This window comes from Heteronotia binoei, chromosome 20, assembly GCF_032191835.1.
Source record: "Heteronotia binoei isolate CCM8104 ecotype False Entrance Well chromosome 20, APGP_CSIRO_Hbin_v1, whole genome shotgun sequence".
NCBI classification, from domain to species: domain Eukaryota; kingdom Metazoa; phylum Chordata; class Lepidosauria; order Squamata; family Gekkonidae; genus Heteronotia; species Heteronotia binoei.
In genome coordinates, this window is record NC_083242.1 from 36,684,032 (window position 1) to 36,701,855 (window position 17,824).

A 17,824-nucleotide genomic window follows, 5' to 3' on the forward strand; every position below is an offset into this window, starting at 1 on the left:
AGAGAAGAACCAAAACAGCTGTGCCCCCAAACTGCAAAGAATAAAACTCACAAACTTATCATTCTCTGTTTCATTTTTTGTAGCAAAACACAGTAATAATACTATAACAACAATTCATGAAAGCACTCCTGAATACAATGGAAACAGCTCTCAGATGCTATATACACACAACACTTGAAGATTTCACTTAATTATTTTTTTTTAAGACATTCAAAGTCCATTGGACACTTTCTCACAGGGTTATAGGCGAGATTCCAGTTGTAACAATCTTGATTATTCCAGGAACAATAAGAGAATGATAAGTTTGTGTGTTTTATTCTTTGCAGTTTGTGGGCACAGTTGTTTGGTTCTTCTCTGTTGGCACTGTGCGTTCCTGTTGGCTTTGCAAAGTGTACTGCAAGCAGTGCTCCCTCTAAGCTGAGTTAGTGTGAGCTAGCTCACAGTTTCCTCACCTCAGGCTCACACATTTTTGTCTTAGGTCAGGAGAAATGGCCCCAGAGCTAACTAATTTATGCAGTCGCTCACAACTTTATTCGTCAGTAACTCACAAAGTAGAATTTTTGCTCACAAGACTCCACAGCTTAAAGGGAGTATTGACTGCAAGCTTTTGGGAAAGTCTTGTCTGGGGAGCAACAGAGCAATAGTAACACATTCACACAGCAAAGCAAGGGAGCAGCTAACACAGCATCATGCTTCCATGGAAGGCCACAGCTGGACCTTCTTGGCTCCCACAAGACAGAGCTGTGCCTTCCAAGGGACTGGTTGGCAGGGTTGGAATTCTAGCAGGAGCTCCTTTGCATATTAGGCCACACCCCCTGATGTAGCCAATCCTCCAAGAGCTTCCAGGCAGGGTTGGAATTCTAGCAGGAGCTCCTTTGCATATTAGGCCACACCCCCTGATGTAGCCAATCCTCCAAGAGCTTCCAGGCAGGGTTGGAATTCTAGCAGGAGCTCCTTTGCATATTAGGCCACACCCCCTGATGTAGCCAATCCTCTAAGAGCTTCCAGGCAGGGTTGGAATTCTAGCAGGAGCTCCTTTGCATATTAGGCCACACCCCCTGATGTAGCCAATCCTCCAAGAGCTTCCAGGCAGGGTTGGAATTCTAGCAGGAGCTCCTTTGCATATTAGGCCACACCCCCTGATGTAGCCAATCCTCCAAGAGCTTCCAGGCAGGGTTGGAATTCTAGCAGGAGCTCCTTTGCATATTAGGCCACACACCCCTGATGTAGCCAATCCTCCGAGAGCTTCCAGGCAGGGTTGGAATTCTAGCAGGAGCTCCTTTGCATATTAGGCCACACCCCCTGGTGTAGCCAATTCTTCAAGAGTTTACAAAAAAGAGCCTTGTAAACTCTGGGAGGATTGGCTACATCAGGGGGTGTGTGGCCTAATATGCAAAGGAGCACGTGCTAGAATTCCACCCCTGCTGCTGGGTACCCAAAGGGCAATCGTGGCAGCCCCCTGGATGCTCAACAGGAAGTAGTCAAAGCCATGAGGTTGGAAGCCCAGTGCTGCTAAACTGGCCCTGTCTTCAGCACTGTATTAAGCAGATAAGTCTGCCATCCGATACTTATGAAATGTGCCGTTTAAAAGCCGACAGAAATGTGTCAACGGAGGCGCGAGCTATTCTGTATGGCATTTGTTTTCAAAAAGTTAAACCCGTCGAAGTATATGGGTGGAAAACAAGATAACAAAGCCAAATCTGTCTATAGAAAAATGGGAACAAAAAAGGGAGAAAGAGAAAAAACTTACCCAGAAAAGCTGATGGAGACACAGTGCCGTTGCTTCGGGACACCATGACGCTGATCCCAGTCTCCACAAACGGCACGGAAAAGTCAACCACCTCTGAACGTTCCCCATTAATTGTAAGGGACCCCACAGCCATCACTGCCTGCTTTTTGACCACCTGAGGGTGGAAGAAGAAGAAGAAGAGGAAGAAAATTATGATGATATTGGATTTATATCCCACCCTATACTCTGAATCTCAGAGCAGTCACAATCTCCTTTACCTTCCACCCCTTCACCCCACAACAGACACCCTGTGAAGTAGGTGGGGCTGACAGAGCTCTCCCACAAGCTGTCCTTTCAAGGACAACTCTGCAAGAGCTATTGCGACCCAAGGCCATTCCAGCAGCTGCGAAGTAGAGTAGTGGGGAATCAAACTGGGTTCTCCCAGATAAAAGTCCACACACTTAACCACTACACCAAACTGGAGAGGAAAGGGTGAGGTGGTGGTGAGGAGTCTAGGACAATTTCAGCCCAAAGACAGAGGTTTGGGGCTTCTGTGAAAAAAAAATTTTCAGAGCACAGCTCTCGAATAGGAGGTAGACTTTGGACCATCTTTATTGAAGTTATAATTGCTTGCAGTGAAAGAGCTCTGCAGCGCGTGAATTTAAAGAGAAATTTAAAGAGATAGTGACACAAGAGTCCTGGAAGTTTGGCTATTGTAATGGTGATGATGATGATATTGGATTTATATCCCGCCCTCCACTCCGAAGAGTCTCAGAGCGGCTCCCAATCTCCTTTACCTTCCTCCCCCACAACAGACACCCTGTGAGGTGGGTGGGGCTGTAGAGGGCTCTCACAGCAGCTGCCCTTTCAAGGACAACCTCTGCCAGAGCTATGGCTGACCTAAGGCCATTCCAGCAGGTGCAAGTGGAGGACTGGGGAATCAAGCCCGGTTCTCCATGATAAGAGAGCTGTGGCTGACCCAAGGCCATGCCAGCAGCTGCAAGTGGAGGAGTGGGGAATCCAACCCGGTTCTCCCAGATAAGAGAGCTCTGGCTGACCCAAGGCCATGCCAGCAGCTGCAAGTGGAGGAGTGGGGAAATCAAACCTGGTTCTCCCAGATAAGAGTCCGCACACTGGTGACTTCTACATGCATTTTGACCCTATATTGTGGTACTGTATTATTTTGATGAGAATATGTTGTTTGCATTGTGATTCGGCGCAATTTGTTTCCACAGGCAGAGCCCCGGCGGCATCCCAAGTCAACACCAAGTGCGTGCAGGCCAGTGCTGAGCCGAAGAGCTCTTTTACCTAACTGAACTTACTTCCCCAATCATCCCATTCCACTCATTGTTGATCTTCTTCCCATGCTTCCCGTTGGTCACCAGGTAGAGGTCGTAGGTGAACTTGATGGCCTTAGAAAGCTTCTTCAGGATGTCGATGCAAAAACCCTTGCAGCACTTCTTCACGTTCCTCCCTTCCTTGGTGATGTTGCTGCAGCCACAAACAGATGACAAACGGTTATGCTTTTCGGCCCAAGAAAAAAGGGTCTCAGACCCAGTCCCTGTAGACCAGAGATGGGGAACCTTTTTTCTGCCAAAGGCCATATGGATATTTATAACATCATTCGCGGGCCATAAAAAAATTATCAACTTAAAAAACAGTCCTCCGCCAAGGGAGAATGATTCAGGCCAGCAAAATTAATGCAAATAATTGTTTTTCTATTTGAAATCATGTGAGGAAAGCCTAATCTGGCACACACACACACACCCGGCCTGCCACCCTAAGCAAATGAAGAGGTCCAGAGCTTTTTTTGTAGAAAAAGCCCAGCACGACTCAGTAGCATATTAGACCATATCCCCTAAAATTAGCATATTAGGTCACACACTCATTAGCATATTAGGCCACACCTTCTGGGAGAATCAAGTGCAAACTGAACTGTGACAGTAACTTTTCCAGACCCTGCAGCAATTCCGGCCGGCCAGCCAGGCCCCAGGGAGGCTGCCGCACAGTACTTCTGGGCCCTGTGATCCCTGCCTGGCCCTGGGGAGGCTGATGCACAGCGTGATTGGGCCCCACGATTCTCGCTGGCCAGCCAGGCCCCAGGGAGGCTGCCACATGGCAAACTATGTCCAGCAATCCCTGAGGGCCACACCAAGTGATCTCGAGGGCCGTATACGGCCCTCGGGATGGAGATTCCTCACCCCTGCCGTAGACAGAGGTAGTTGCAACACTATGACTTTCCTCTTAAGTAGCGGTCAGGGGGACCTTAGACTGGTGACAGAACAAAATCTCATGCAAACTGGAACATAAAAATGTCAGAAGAGCCCTACTGGATCAGACCAGTGAGGGTCCATCTAGTCCTGCTTCCTGTCTCACACAGTGGCCAACCAGTTCCTCTGGAGGGCCAACAACAGGGCAGAGAGGCTGAGGCCTTCCCCTGAGAAGAACATCAGAAGAGCCCTGCTGGATCAGACCAGGGAGGGTCCATCTAGTCCAGCATCCTGTCTCACACAGTGCCCAACCAGGAGGGCCAACAGCAGGGCAGAGAGGCCAAGACGTTCCCTTGATGTTGCCTCCTGGCTCTGGGATTTAGAGGCTTAGCGCCTTTGAATGTGGAGGTCCCCCTCAGTCACCAGGGCTAGTAGCCAGTGATAGAGCTGTCCTCCACGAATCTCACCCGACTGGGATTTGCAGGGATAGAAGCCCAGTGGGTAATCATTGGGACAGTCCCTCCTGACCAAAGAAGCTTGTTTGGTAGATAGATGGGACAGAGTCTTTTTGGTCACAGCCCCACCATTATGGAACACTTCCCCAGGGAGGTGTGCCTGGCCCTTTCAGATTGCACTGGATCAATTTGTTGTTTTTAATTCTGCTTTTATGACCTATTTTATTTAGATCATAAGCAACCTGAATTCTGTAAGGTGAAAAGGCGGCTAATAAAGGTTTTAAAGAAACAACGCAGCCTATGGAAGGCCTTGGATATCTGCAGGTGAAGGAAGAGCAGGCCATTCTTTGGTCCTGTAGCCTTCCCTGCATTTTCTTTCAAGGCTTTCCAGGGTGGGGGAAAAAGCAAAGGGAGAGGGGAAACAGCTGGGGGGGGGGGGAATCCATCAAGCAACCAGCGTCTTAATTGTGGACTTACTTAATGACGACAAACTTCCGGCAAGGCACGGTGTTCTTCACGCACGTCTCCGTCAAGGGATCCATGTCTTCCACGATGACAAAGGGGGCTTCTTCCAAGGTGACGATGCTGAGATGGTTGTTGTCGGGGTCGCTGTCATTGAAGGAATTGAAGCGGGGCCAGACGGAATACTTGTGGGTCAGCGTCTTGTTCTCCCATTTCCCCACCTGAGAGGCAAAAGTGGAAGCGATCAGGGGTGTCAAACTCATTACTTATGAGAGCCGGATCTGACATAAAGGAGACTTGGTTGGGCTGGGCTCTGTGCGGACCTATTTAAGATTAGGTAGGAGAGATATAAACTTTATAAAGGACACAGACAAACATAATTATTTTTTTAAACCCTTAAAATATTAGCAGTTGCTAGTCTTAAAAGCTCTTTCTTTGTATCTCTCCCATGGGATCCAGGGAACTGGGCAAAGGAAGCTCTAGCTCTTTCTTTCCTTCCCCAGGAGGGGGAGGAGCCTCAGCCAATAGAAGGAAGAGAGGCTGGGCTCAGTAGCTCTGCTGTGCAATTGAGAGAGCCTGGCAAAGCAAGCTCCCCCCCTTCCTCCCTAAGGGAGGAGCCTCAGCCAATGGAGAAAACAGAGGCTTTACGCTGTACCTCCTGTGCAATTGAGCATGCCTGGCAAAGCAAACTGTGATGCAGAAGGAAGAAAGAGAGAGGGAGAAGGAAGCAGATGACAGCCAGTTACTCAGGGCCCTGATAGGAGCCCTCCAGGGGCATGATTCAGCCCCCAGGCCACATGTTTGACACCCCTGCTCTAAGCTGTGGAGTCTTGTGATCAAAGATTCCACTTTGCGAGCCACTAGCATTAACATTGTGGGTGGCTGAATATAATCAGTTTGCTGTGGGGTCATTTTTCCTAAGCGAAGGCAAATACGTGTGAGCTGGAGGCTAAAAATCTGTGAGCTAGCTCACACTAACTCAGCTTAGAGGGAACACTGCTCCGGAGCATTCAAAAAAACTCTGCAAAAGCCTCACAACAGCTCTGTTAAAGTAGGACAGTGTTGCAACAATCTTGCAGGGTAGACTGGTGATATATTATGGGGGTGCTTGTGGGGCAACGAGGCAGAGAGATGATGACTTGTTTTCCTAAAAGGTACATAAAACCAGTGACTCCAAAAGAAGGTTGCCAGTTCTTGGTTGGGAGATTAATGGAGATTTAGGGTCAGAGAGAGTGACCCCTCCATATATGCCTTTTTCTCCAGGGGGAGCACTCTGGGTTGTTTGGAGATCAGTTGCAAAACCAGGATATCTCCAGGCCCCACCTGGAAGTTGACAAGCTTACTCACAAGAGGTAACTCTCCTTTTTGGTAGCACTGCTAGGAATTCCGTATCAACTACCCTCTCCTCGCATAGATCAATTCCAGAAAGCTCAGTTGAGCCATCAAAATTAAGAGGATAGAAGTAAAACACTAAAGCGGATTCTCATCGTTTTGGCCGTCGGAAGGACGAGAGAGAGAGAGGCTGGGTATAAAATTCGCCCCAGAAGGAACACAATGGAACAGCACTAATCAGTGGGAAGGAATGAATATGCCCCTTTATTGTGCACTAAAAGATATTCATAGATCTTTCCATTTTATAAGCATGGACGTAATTCTCAAAAGAGTGCTTGAAGTGTTGGCTAAGCGGAATGACGTCCTCTTTTACTGCACAGGTCCAGTTTTTTTGGGGGGGTGCAGGGATGGAAAAAAGGGAAGGAACAATTACCGGAAGGAGACCCATTTTTGATGAGGACAAATACAATGTCATTAACACACAAGATCCTACGACTGGAAGGGGAGATGTCCAGCCATACAACAGACAAAGAAAAACTTATCAGCAGCCACGGGGCTTCGGAGGACGCAAATGAACCCTTTGGGGGTTACGTCAGCTGTTCTGATCAGATGGGTAGCAAAAGAGCTTCTCCCTGCTGTCTGTCTATCGAGCAGTCAAAAGAGAGACTGCCTCTGGCTGTGGAAGCTCCATTTACTTCCTTCATCTACATCCCCCGCTCTTTGCTCCAATTTATTGAATTCCTTTATACCCCACCTTTCTCCCCAGTGCGGACTTGAAACGGGTTAACATCCTTCTGCTCTCCTCCATTTTATCCTCACAACAGCCTTGCAAAGTAAGTTAGGCTGAGTAAATGTGACTGAGAGCCAGTCTGGTGTAGTCGTTAAGTGCACAGCCTCTTATCTGGGAGAACCGGGTTTGACTCCCCACTCCTCCACTTGCAGCTGCTGGAATGGCCTTGGGTCAGCCAGAGCTCTCTCAGAGTTGTCCTTGAAAGGGCAGCTGCTGTCAGAGCTCTCTCAGTCCCACCCACCTCACAGGGTGTCTGTTTTTTTTTGGGGGGGGGGGAGGTAGAGGAGATTGTGACCATTCTGAGACTCTGACTGAGAGAGAAGGATGGGGTAAAATCTGCAGTCATCGTCTTCTTCAACGTCACCCAGCAAGCTTCCAGGGCACAAGAGGGGTTTGGAATCCTAGCCCAAAGCATTTAGCCACCATGCCACACTGACTTGCAGCCCAAGGGGGGCTGAAAATGGCTGACACTGTTCACTTCCATTTTATCCTCACAACAACCCTGTGTGGTAGGTTAGGCTGAGAGTGTGAGTGACTGGCCCAAGGTCACCCTGTGAGCTCCCACTGCAGAATGGGGACTCGAACTCGGGTCTCCCAGATCTAACCACTACACCACACTGCTGCCACATATAGCCACCATGACTAACAGCTGAGAGGCCTGTCTACCATGAAGTTGTGCAACCAACTGAAGGGTGCAACTAAAGACCAGTTTTGCCAAGGATCCTGGAGGGGTCTTTTGCCATCTTCTGGACATGAAACAGGGGCCACTGGGGATGTGGGGAGGGAGGTATTTGTGAAGTCCCTGCATCGTGCAGGAGGTTGGATCAGGCCCTGGAGGGTTCCCTTTCAACTCTATGATTCTATGAAATCAACACCATCTTCTCATCCTCCAGACACCTCAGCCTGATTCTGCAGCCCAAATCCCGCTACTAGGGGGGGCCACCCAAACAGATCGGTGCCCTCCCCCCATCATTAGCTCAGCTTAACTCATTATATATTTCCACATTTGTCAAGAGGCCTCCAGTACATTGCTGTGCCCTTGAAATTTCCTCTACCCCACCCCAACATTCTTGAACATTGTGGCTATTATGCGCCAGGAATTGTGATTACGGTGAGTTAACGCTCTTCAGTTTTAATTATGGCCCATATGGAAAAAAACTTCCCGATCTCTCCAAGCTGAAACAGCCCTTGAGCACTGGGAGAAAGTGCTGAGAGACAGAGAGAGAGAGAGAGAGCGTGACTCGGGCCTGGAATGATAGCGTAAGGGGGATATAGAAATGATTCTATGTGACCAGCAACACTAGGCTTCTTTCTCCTCCCCCTGTTTCATTACAGATGAGATTAATAAGAACGCCGAAGACGTGGCCGAGCGGCAACTGCAAATTAATTGAGAAACTAAATCGAGTTTCAGGTTCCAGCCTTTCCACCTCACTTGGGATCGCTGGGAAACCAAATGCCAAGGTTGCAAGAGGGCTATGCTCCACGCAAAGGTGTGAAACGAAGGCCTTCTTGGTGATGAGACGCTTTCCTGACCCCTCCAGCTTGCTCCTGCACCTCTAAAGGAGGAATGTCAAATAAAACCACTGAAAAAGAACACTCTATTAAAATTCATCTTTGCACTGAGTGCCCAGGGTTTGTTTGAAATCAATTATCACTCTTAATCTTGTTATTTTTTTTTTTTTAACAAAAAGACTTTATAGTCCAAATGTGTTCAGATAAAGTCTGGAGCCACTAAACTTACAGGAACTCCTAAAGAGGAAACCGCCAGGGGGAAGGGCCCTGATTCTCGATGCCAAACTAAACTGCCATAATATTCAAAACGAAGCCTCTCTGGAGATGGCTACCCCTTGAAGGGGTGTGAGAGAACAGAGTTTGTGCCCCCCCCACCAAGATGTTAACAAGAAGTTTCTGCATGTGAAAAACGTGCATTGCAAAGAAGATTCAGTGCCTTCCCTTCCCAGAGCCAGTTTGGAGTAGTGGTTAAGTGTGCAGACTCTTATCTGGGAGAACCGGGTTTGATTCCCCACTCCTCCACTTACAGCTGCTGGAATGGCCTTGGGTCAGCCATAGCTCTCTTATCTGGGAGAACCGGGTTTGATTCCCCACTCCTCCACTTGAAGCTGCTGGAATGGCCTTGGGTCAGCCATAGCTCTCTTATCTGGGAGAACCGGGTTGGATTCCCCACTCCTCCACTTACAGCTGCTGGAATGGCCTTGGGTCAGCCATAGCTCTCTTATCTGGGAGAACCGGGTTTGATTCCCCACTCCTCCACTTGAAGCTGCTGGAATGGCCTTGGGTCAGCCATAGCTCTCTTATCTGGGAGAACCGGGTTGGATTCCCCACTCCTCCACTTGCAGCTGCTGGAATGGCCTTGGATCAGCCAGAGCTCTCTTATCCTGGAGAACTGGATTTAATTCCCCACTCCTCCACTTGCAGCTGCTGGAATGGCCTTGGATCAGCCAAGAGCTCACTTATCCTGGAGAACTGGATTTGATTCCCCACTCCTCCCCTTGCACCTGCTGGAATGGCCTTGGATCAGCCAGAGCTCTCTTATCTGGGAGAACTGGGTTTGATTCCCCACTCCTCCACTTGCAGCTGCTGGAATGGCCTTGGGTCCGCCATAGCTCTGGCAGAGGTTGTCCTTGAAAGGTCCTCTCAGTCCCACCCACCTCACAGGGCGTCTGTTGTGCGAGAGAAAGGTAAAGGAGAAAGTGAGCTGATCTGAGACTCTGAGATTGAGAGTGGAGGGTGGGATATGAATCCAATATAATCATCTTCTTCAGTATGCTGGCTTTTCAAGGCTGGAGTGCAGTTTCAAATGTGTCCCCTGCTATTTGCAAACTGCGCAGTCCTTGCATGCCAAATGTTTGTTTGTTTGTTTGTTTTGTTAGATTTATATCCCGTCCATTCCATGAAGACTCAAGGCGGCTGACAGTATAAAATAAACAGAGGCAACATTAAAACAATATTAAAACCATAACCATAAAACAAACAAATAAAACCACAGTGGTGCTCCTGCATCTATTAAAGGCAGGATCCTCTCTCCAAGGCATCGAATCCTAAACAGTTGGTACTAATACAAGATAAGTCCCGGTGGAGTGGCAGCCCTCTCCCGTTTAGATGTCACACGCCATCCGGAACAATTCAGTCTTACAGGCCCTGCAGATGTGCGAAAAGTCCCGCAGGGCCTTGATGGCTTCTGGGAGGTTGCTCCAGATGGTTGGAGCTGCCACTGAGAAGGCTCTGGTGGAATTTAGCCTAGCTTCTTTTAGCCCAGGGACAACCAGAAGATTTTGAGAACTTGATCGAAGTGCGCTCTGGGGAACAGGTGGGGCAAGGTGGTCCCACAGATAGGTAGGTCCAAGGCCAGGGGTGTCAAACTCATTTGTTATGAGGGCCGGATGTGACATAAATGAGACCTTCTTAGGCCGGGCCATGTTGTGTTTCTATTTAAGATTAGGGAGCAGAGATATAAACTTTATAAAGGACAGAGACAAACACAATTAAATATTTTTTTTAAAGAAAACCCTGAAATAAAACATGCTTAAAACATTAGCACTCGTTGGTCTTAAAGGTGCTTTCTTTGAATTTCTCCCATGGGATCCAGAGAACTGGGCAAAGAGAGCTCTGGCTCTTTCCTACCTTCCCCAGGGATCAGAAGGGGGAGGAGCCTCAGCCCATAGAAGGAAGAGAGGCTTGGCTCAGTAGCTCTGCTGTGCGATTGAGAGAGCCTGGCAAAGCAAACTCTTCCTTCCCAAGGGATGAGCCTCAACCAATGGAGAATAGAGAGGCTTTGCTCTGTGGCTTCTGTGCAATTGAGCATGCCTGACAAAGCAAGCTGTGACGCAGAAGGAAGCAAGAGAGAGGGAGAAGGAAGCAGATGACAGCCAGTTGCTCGGGGGCCTGATAGGAGCCCTCTGGGGGCCTGATTCAGTCCCTGGGCCACATGTTTGACAGCCCAGTCCTAGGCTGTATAGATATTGAGGAGAATATATATATGTCGTCAGAGAGTGACAACCTTTTGGAATGGGAATGCAGACTGGTGTCAAGGTTAGAGAGAGTGATGCAAATGGTGGTCAGTGATTTAAATGGGGTGTGTGCGTGTACATTTTATATTTCTGTGCAAAGAAAGTCTTTATAGAGTTTTAATAAAGACGTGCGTGTAATATTTGTTCATGTCTTGAGGCTCTCAAACATCAGATGTCTATTCTACGTGTTTCTTATGTCACAACAACAGCAAGCCTTTATCGGCATAAAACGGATTTAGCAGTAAAATAGCAATATAAATAATATAAAATCCTAGATAATAGAGTACGTAGGGAAGCTAATATACATAAAATAAGTAAAATATATATGCGTCAAGTTTCGCCAAATTAAATAATTAAAACAAATAAAAATGTGGTCATTCCAGAACCATTCTCTGTCGGATTTCCATGGCCTGTTGGAGAAATCTAGCAACCGTTAAAGTTACCTCAGCGCAAGTGTCATTTAAAAGTTTGTGGACTTTGCCTGAATCAGCACAGCCCAACATATCTGCTAAAATATCATTCAGGTATATACAACGAATATCATCATAAAGGGGACAGTTCAATAATACATGAGAAACAGCTTCAATACACTTGGGATTACAAAGACAGCGTCTATTAGAGTACTCGATCCTGTTAAATCTACCAAATAAGATAGAAGATGGCGATGCGTCACATTTTCAAATGTTTCTTACGTTAAGCAAGTTTGGCCAGCCCTGCTCTATAAAAAAGGAGTTCCCCCAGCATTTGCCAGGACAGAGCTGGGAGCTCCAGATTCCTGGCTGCTTTTGCTCCTGTTCGCCAGCTACTTCTGCTGCAAGGTCTTGGCTGAGTCATGCCTTCGTACAAAAGCAACATCTGTAACATGTTCCACAGTGCAACGCTCTTTGCGTGCCTGTGCAATGCGGGACCAGCAGAGCAACAGAAATCACGTCTCTCCCAAGGCACAGTTGGGTCCTCGACTCAACCGATTCATCATCAGAGGAGGAGAAGGAGGTAGAGGAGAACGTATACCCTGCCCTTCGCTCAGACTCTCAGAGGGGCTTAGAAGAAGAAGAAGATGATGAAGAAGAAGATATTGGATTTATATCCCGCCCTCCACTCCAAAGAGTCTCAGAGCGGCTCACAATCTCCTTTACCTTCCTCCTCCACAACAGACACCCTGTGAGGTGGGTGGGGCTGGAGAGGGCTCTCACAGCAGCTGCCCTTTCAAGGACAACCTCTGCCAGAGCTATGGCTGACCCAAGGCCATGCCAGCAGGTGCAAGTGGAGGAGTGGGGAATCAAACCCAGTTCTCTCAGATAAGAGTCTGCATACTTAACCACTACACCAAACTTACAGTCTCCTTCCCTTCCTCTCCCCACAACGGACACCCTGTGAGGTAGGGCTAAGAGACCTCTTTCAAGAACTGCTCTTGAGAGAACAGCTCCGAGAGAAATGGGACTGACCCGAGGTCACCCAGCTGGCTGCATGTGGAGGAGGGGGGAACCAAACCCAGTTCTCCATTTTAAAGTCTGCTGCTCTTAACCATGACACCAAACTGGCTCTCTCCACTACACAAAATTGGCACTCACCCTCATCTTGTGCGGCTGGATGCAGTCAGATGACGACACTGAACACGCATTGCCTGTCTTCCGGCAAAGAGAGACATGGCCCAGAACCCAGCCCAACGGGCCTTCATTCCCAGAGTGCCTTGGGTCAGAGAGGATCACAGAATTCCGACCTGCCAGATCTCAAGCGCTTTCCAGGAGGCACAAACGGCACCACCCCCGTAAGTTTTTCTTCCTAGGGTTGCCAACCTCCAGGTGGGGCTTGGAGATCTCCCAGAATTAAAAACGATCTCCAGACATCAGCTCCCCTGGAGAAAACGGCTGCATTGGAGGACTGAGTCTGTTGCCTCGTATGCTGCTGAGGTCCCTCCCTCGGCTCCACTCCCAAATATCCAGGAGGTTCCCAACCCAGAGACGGCCACCTTACTTCTTCCCCCTGTGCAAAACCCAACAAGAACTTTATGAGGAAAGAAGCCCCGCGTCCCTTTCAAGGCCAGCCTCACCTTCTCCCACTCCCGGGTCTGATTCAGCACGATCACCACCAATCTGGGATGCGACTGGTAGCCATCTTCGGTGAAGGATAAGTCCTTCCCTTCCCAGGTCACGTTCATCATAAACCTAGAAAGAAAAAGAAACGTTCAAAGGGAAAATTAACGAGCCGTCCGACAATTAATGAGCGAGCTAATTCAGCCATTGGATTCACTGCGATAAAACATGGGCAATAAATCCTCTCTCTGCTACAAAGCCCCCCTTTTCGGGCCGAAAGCCAATCCTCCGTGTCCGCGTTTGGGAATTAGTCCCACTAAGGTCGACAGCACGTAATTCCTGAGCAAGGATGAAGGAGCAGAGCCCAAAGGGACTGGGAAAGAGTCCTTTGAAAAGGCGGCCAAAATATTATGTCGATGTGGCTCATGTTGCAATGGCAGGATGCCACGTATTCCTAATGCCTAATGCAATTCAGACAGATGAATGGACAGGAAGAGAGAACAGGGAAGATCCGTGACTTTCCGCCCTCAGTGCAAAAACCCACGTTTGCAGATAAAGGTCCCAAAGAGGAAGAAGGATCAAAAGATTATCCCTTTGCCTTATAACAAAAAGTTTCAAAGATGGAGAAAACTATCAATGCCGTGGATGAAAGTGTTGATGAATGGATTCGGGGGGGGGGGGCAATGGTTGGATAAGCAAGGAAAGGAAAAGTCCCCTGTGCAAGCACCAGTTGTTTCCGACTCTGGGGTGACGTTCCTTTCACAATGTTTTCACAGCAGATTTTTTACGGGGTAGTTTGCCATTGCCTTCCCCAGTCATCTACACTTTCCCCCCCAGCAAGCTGGGGACTCATTTTACCGACCTCGGAAGGATGGAAGGCTGAGTCAACCTCGAGCCGGCTACCTGAAATCCCAGCTTCCACCGGGGATCGAACTCAGGTCGTGAGCAGAGCTTAGGACTGCAGTACTGCAGCTTTACCACTGCGCCATGGGGCTCTTTGGATAAGCAAACGGATGCGTAATAAAGCCAATAGTACGTGTCGTGCAATTAAACTTCCGCAGTAACAAGAGCTTCAAAGACAGAGAAGGCCCAGAAAGCCATGGGTGAAAGCATTTATGAATGGATTCGGGGAGGGGAGGGAAGTGTGGCTGGATAAGCAGACTGATGTGTGATTAAGCTGGTCGTACGTGGTGAACAATTAAGCTTTGCGGTATCAAAAGAAGTCCAAAGACAGAGAAAGTGAAGTAGGCCATTGACGAAAGTATTTATGAATGGATTAGAGGAGAGGAGGGAGTCCAAGCTGGATAAGCAAATCAATGCACAAGTAAGTCAAGAGCACCTTTAAGACCAACCAAGTTTTATTCAAAACATAATCTTTCGTGCGCTCCAAGCACACTTCATCGGACGAGGAATCAGGTACAGAGAGCAGAGCTACATAGAGCTGGTAGGGAGCGGTTTAGAATGCAAAATGGCAATTTAAGAACCAACAGAATAGTAACAACTTGAGCAAACCTTTGCTCTGAATGGCATGAGTATGAGAAAGCAATAAAACAGTAACATGTCAAAATGTGAGAATGTCTGTTTGTGTTTTAACAATTTATTGATAACATATGGTTACAAAACTTAATTGTATCTTTTCTATGCTAACCCATATGATATTTCAACCCCCCCCTCCCTCCAATATTTGATTTCCCCGAAGTTATAAATTTAAATTCAATTCTAAAGGTACCACTAACCAATCAAAATTCAATAATTTTTCTTCTCTCATTAATACTAAAAAATTGTCCAATGTCTTTTTACATTCCATTCTTTCTCCATATATCCCTTAAATTTCTTCCACTCCTTTTTGAAAATATCTAAATCATAGTCTCTTAAAGTTTTAGTTAATTTGTCCATCTCACTCCACGATAAAACTTTCACAATCCAGTCCCATCTCTCTGGTATTTTTCCCTGTTTCCACAGCTGCGCATACAATGTCTTAGCAGCTGAGAGCAAGTACCAAATTAAAGTCCTGTCTTCTTTTGGAAATTTTTCTAATTGTAATCCAAGCAAAAAAGTCCCTGCAGTTTTCTTAAAGTCATAACCCAAAATTTTGGAGATTTCTTGTTGTATCATCTTCCAGAATCCTTTCGCTTTATCTAAATGTGAGAATGTCTGTTAATCACTCTATTGTATGAGCCTGGGCCAAAATGAGGGCATTTCTTTCTCAGAAGTTTTTCCCACCCAACTAATTTACCTTTTAACATGTAACACACATATAAAGTTTACGTTCTGAATAAAAATTCATTGGTCTTAAAGGTACACTCGACTCCTGCTTTGTTCTACTGCTTCAGACCAACATGATCGGTCACCTGGATCTAAGTAAGCCAAGAGTACATGATGAGCAGCTAAACCTCTCAGTATCAACAGGAGCTTCCAAGATGGAGAAGCCCAAGTATGCCACAGGTGGAAGGGTTTACGAATGGATTCAGGGAGCAGGGCGGACAACAGCCAATTGTGCTACAAACTGATGCACAATTACGTTGATCATATGGCATGAGCAATTAAGCTCCGCAGTATCCAAAGAATAAGAATAATAAATTTTTATTTATACCCCGCCCTCCCCGCCTAGGCAGGCTCAGGGCAGCTTACAAGACACGGTACATATACCATGATATAACATAAATACAGTTAAATACAATAAAATAATGCAGTTAAAATACAATTTGTAAATTTAAGTTAAATAAATAATTTAAAATCGGTGTAAATTAACGGTGCTACAATTTCAGTACGTATATAAAGATGGCTCGATGTCATTGCCAAGGTTCCACCTTAGAAGGCAAGTTGGAAGAGGGTGGTTTTACAAGCCCTACAGAACTGGTTAAGATCCCGTAGGGCCCGCACCTCCTCTGGTAGCTGATTCCACCATTGGGGTGCCATTATCGAAAACGCCTGCTCCCTTGTTGCTTTTCGCTTGGCCTCCTTTGGCCCAGGGATTTTCAAAAGATTTTGTGAACTAGATCTCAGTGCTCTCTGGGAACATATGGAGAGAGACGGTCCCTAAGGTAGGCAGGTCCTCAGCCATATAGGGCTTTAAAGGTGATAACCAGCACCTTGTAACGAACTCGGTACACAATTGGCAGAAGTTCCTAGACAGAGAAAGCCAAGTATGCCGTTGATGAAAGTATTTATGAATGGGTTAGAACAGGGGTGGCCAAACTTGCTTAATATAAGAGCCACACTGAATAAACATCAGATGTTTGAGAGCCAGAAGATAGGAACGTCAGATGTTTGAGACCTGCAAGGGAGGGAGGGAGGGAGGGAGGGAAGGAAGGAAGGAAGGAAGGAAGGAAGGAAGGAAGGAAGGAAGGAAGGAAGGAAGGAAGGAAGGAAGGAAGGAAGGAAGGAAGGAAGGAAGGAAGGAAGGAAGGAAGGAAAATAGATGGAGGAGAGAGGGAGAAAAGAGAGATGGAAAGAAAGCAACTTTAATTTTAAATGCCTTCTCCAAGCTGGCTGATGGGGTGGTGGAGACTTTGAGAGTCATGCCATTTGTGGTTCCCAAGCCGCGTTTGGCCACCCCTGGGTTAGAGGAGCGGAGAAGAGTCCGGCCTGGATAAGCAAATCAATGCACAAGTAAGCCAAGAATACACGATCAGCAATGAAGCCTCCTCCATGTCAACAAGATGGAGAAGCCCAAGTATCCCATGGGGGAGGGTTTATAAATGGATTTGGGGAGGGGAGGGAACAACAGCTGGTTAAATAAACTGATGAGCAATGAAGCCAAGAGCCCATCCAGAATGCCGACTTGCATCATGCCATTTGCAGAGAGCTGTGGTGCTTTCGAAGGGGGACGGACTACACTGTGTGATAAAGCCCACCGATAGCATGCATACAACCCGAAGATAACAGTTTGACTCTGCATTGCCAAAAAATGCACGTCCGTCTTTGCTGTTGAGTGACCCTTCCCTCTCCAAGCACGCGGGCTGAATGCAGGAAGATACAAAGATCTATAAAAATGTGTCTGATCCCTGCAGGCTGGTTTTACAACCGAACTGAAAACAGCAAAGTCTCCGACACATCATAAACATCCAATCCACTGATTGGCAAGAACTACTCGGGCAACGATTCCCAGCTTGAAGAGCAGACAGCAAAGGAGTACATAAATGATACCATTCCAGACAGCAGCCAATTTTAAGAACAAAATGAGCACGCCGGAAGGTGGCCGTCAACCCGACGCAGCTCCTCCTTTGCCCAGCAACAACTGACCACGAATTGCCCCATAACCGCTTGGTTCCTCTTCACAGAACGGTACAATAGTTATGTCGGGGCAGGCCAGGGCTGAAGGGAATCATCCCGCAAGGGCCAGTGGGTGGACAGGAGAGGGCAGAAGTCCCTGCCTTGCTGACCAAGAAAGGACAACTGACTAGGCTTCGATGATGGATTCTGGCCTCGGTCTATCCCAAGGCATCCTTTGGCCTGCCACTCACAGAACTGCAAAAGCACAAACTAGGGGTCTTAGTGTTAAACATAAGAACGTAAGAGAAGCCATGTTGGATCAGGCCAATGGCCCCTCCAGTCCAACACTCTGTGTCACATAAGAACATAAGAGAAGCCATGTTGGATCAGGCCAATGGCCCCTCCAGTCCAACACTCTGTGTCACAGAAGAACATAAGAGAAGCCATGTTGGATCAGGCCAATGGCCCATCCAGTCCAACACTCTGTGTCACATAAGAACATAAGAGAAGCTATGTTCGATCAGGCCAATGGCCCATCCAGTCCAACGATCTGTGTCACATAAGAACATA

General features: G+C 47.5%; 1 protein-coding gene across 1 annotated transcript in view; it reads right to left on the minus strand.

Moving 5' to 3' along the window:
* The window catches only part of GRIN2A (glutamate ionotropic receptor NMDA type subunit 2A), a 388,418-nt gene that overhangs the window by 74,010 nt on the left and 296,584 nt on the right, over positions 1-17,824 (minus strand). The window contains exons 3-6 of the mRNA XM_060260719.1: positions 13,057-13,171; positions 4,872-5,077; positions 3,052-3,220; positions 1,751-1,904 (exon numbers count right to left, since the gene is read on the minus strand). Coding sequence (XP_060116702.1) covers positions 1,751-1,904; positions 3,052-3,220; positions 4,872-5,077; positions 13,057-13,171 — 644 coding nt within the window. The remainder of the gene's footprint in view (positions 1-1,750; positions 1,905-3,051; positions 3,221-4,871; positions 5,078-13,056; positions 13,172-17,824) is intronic.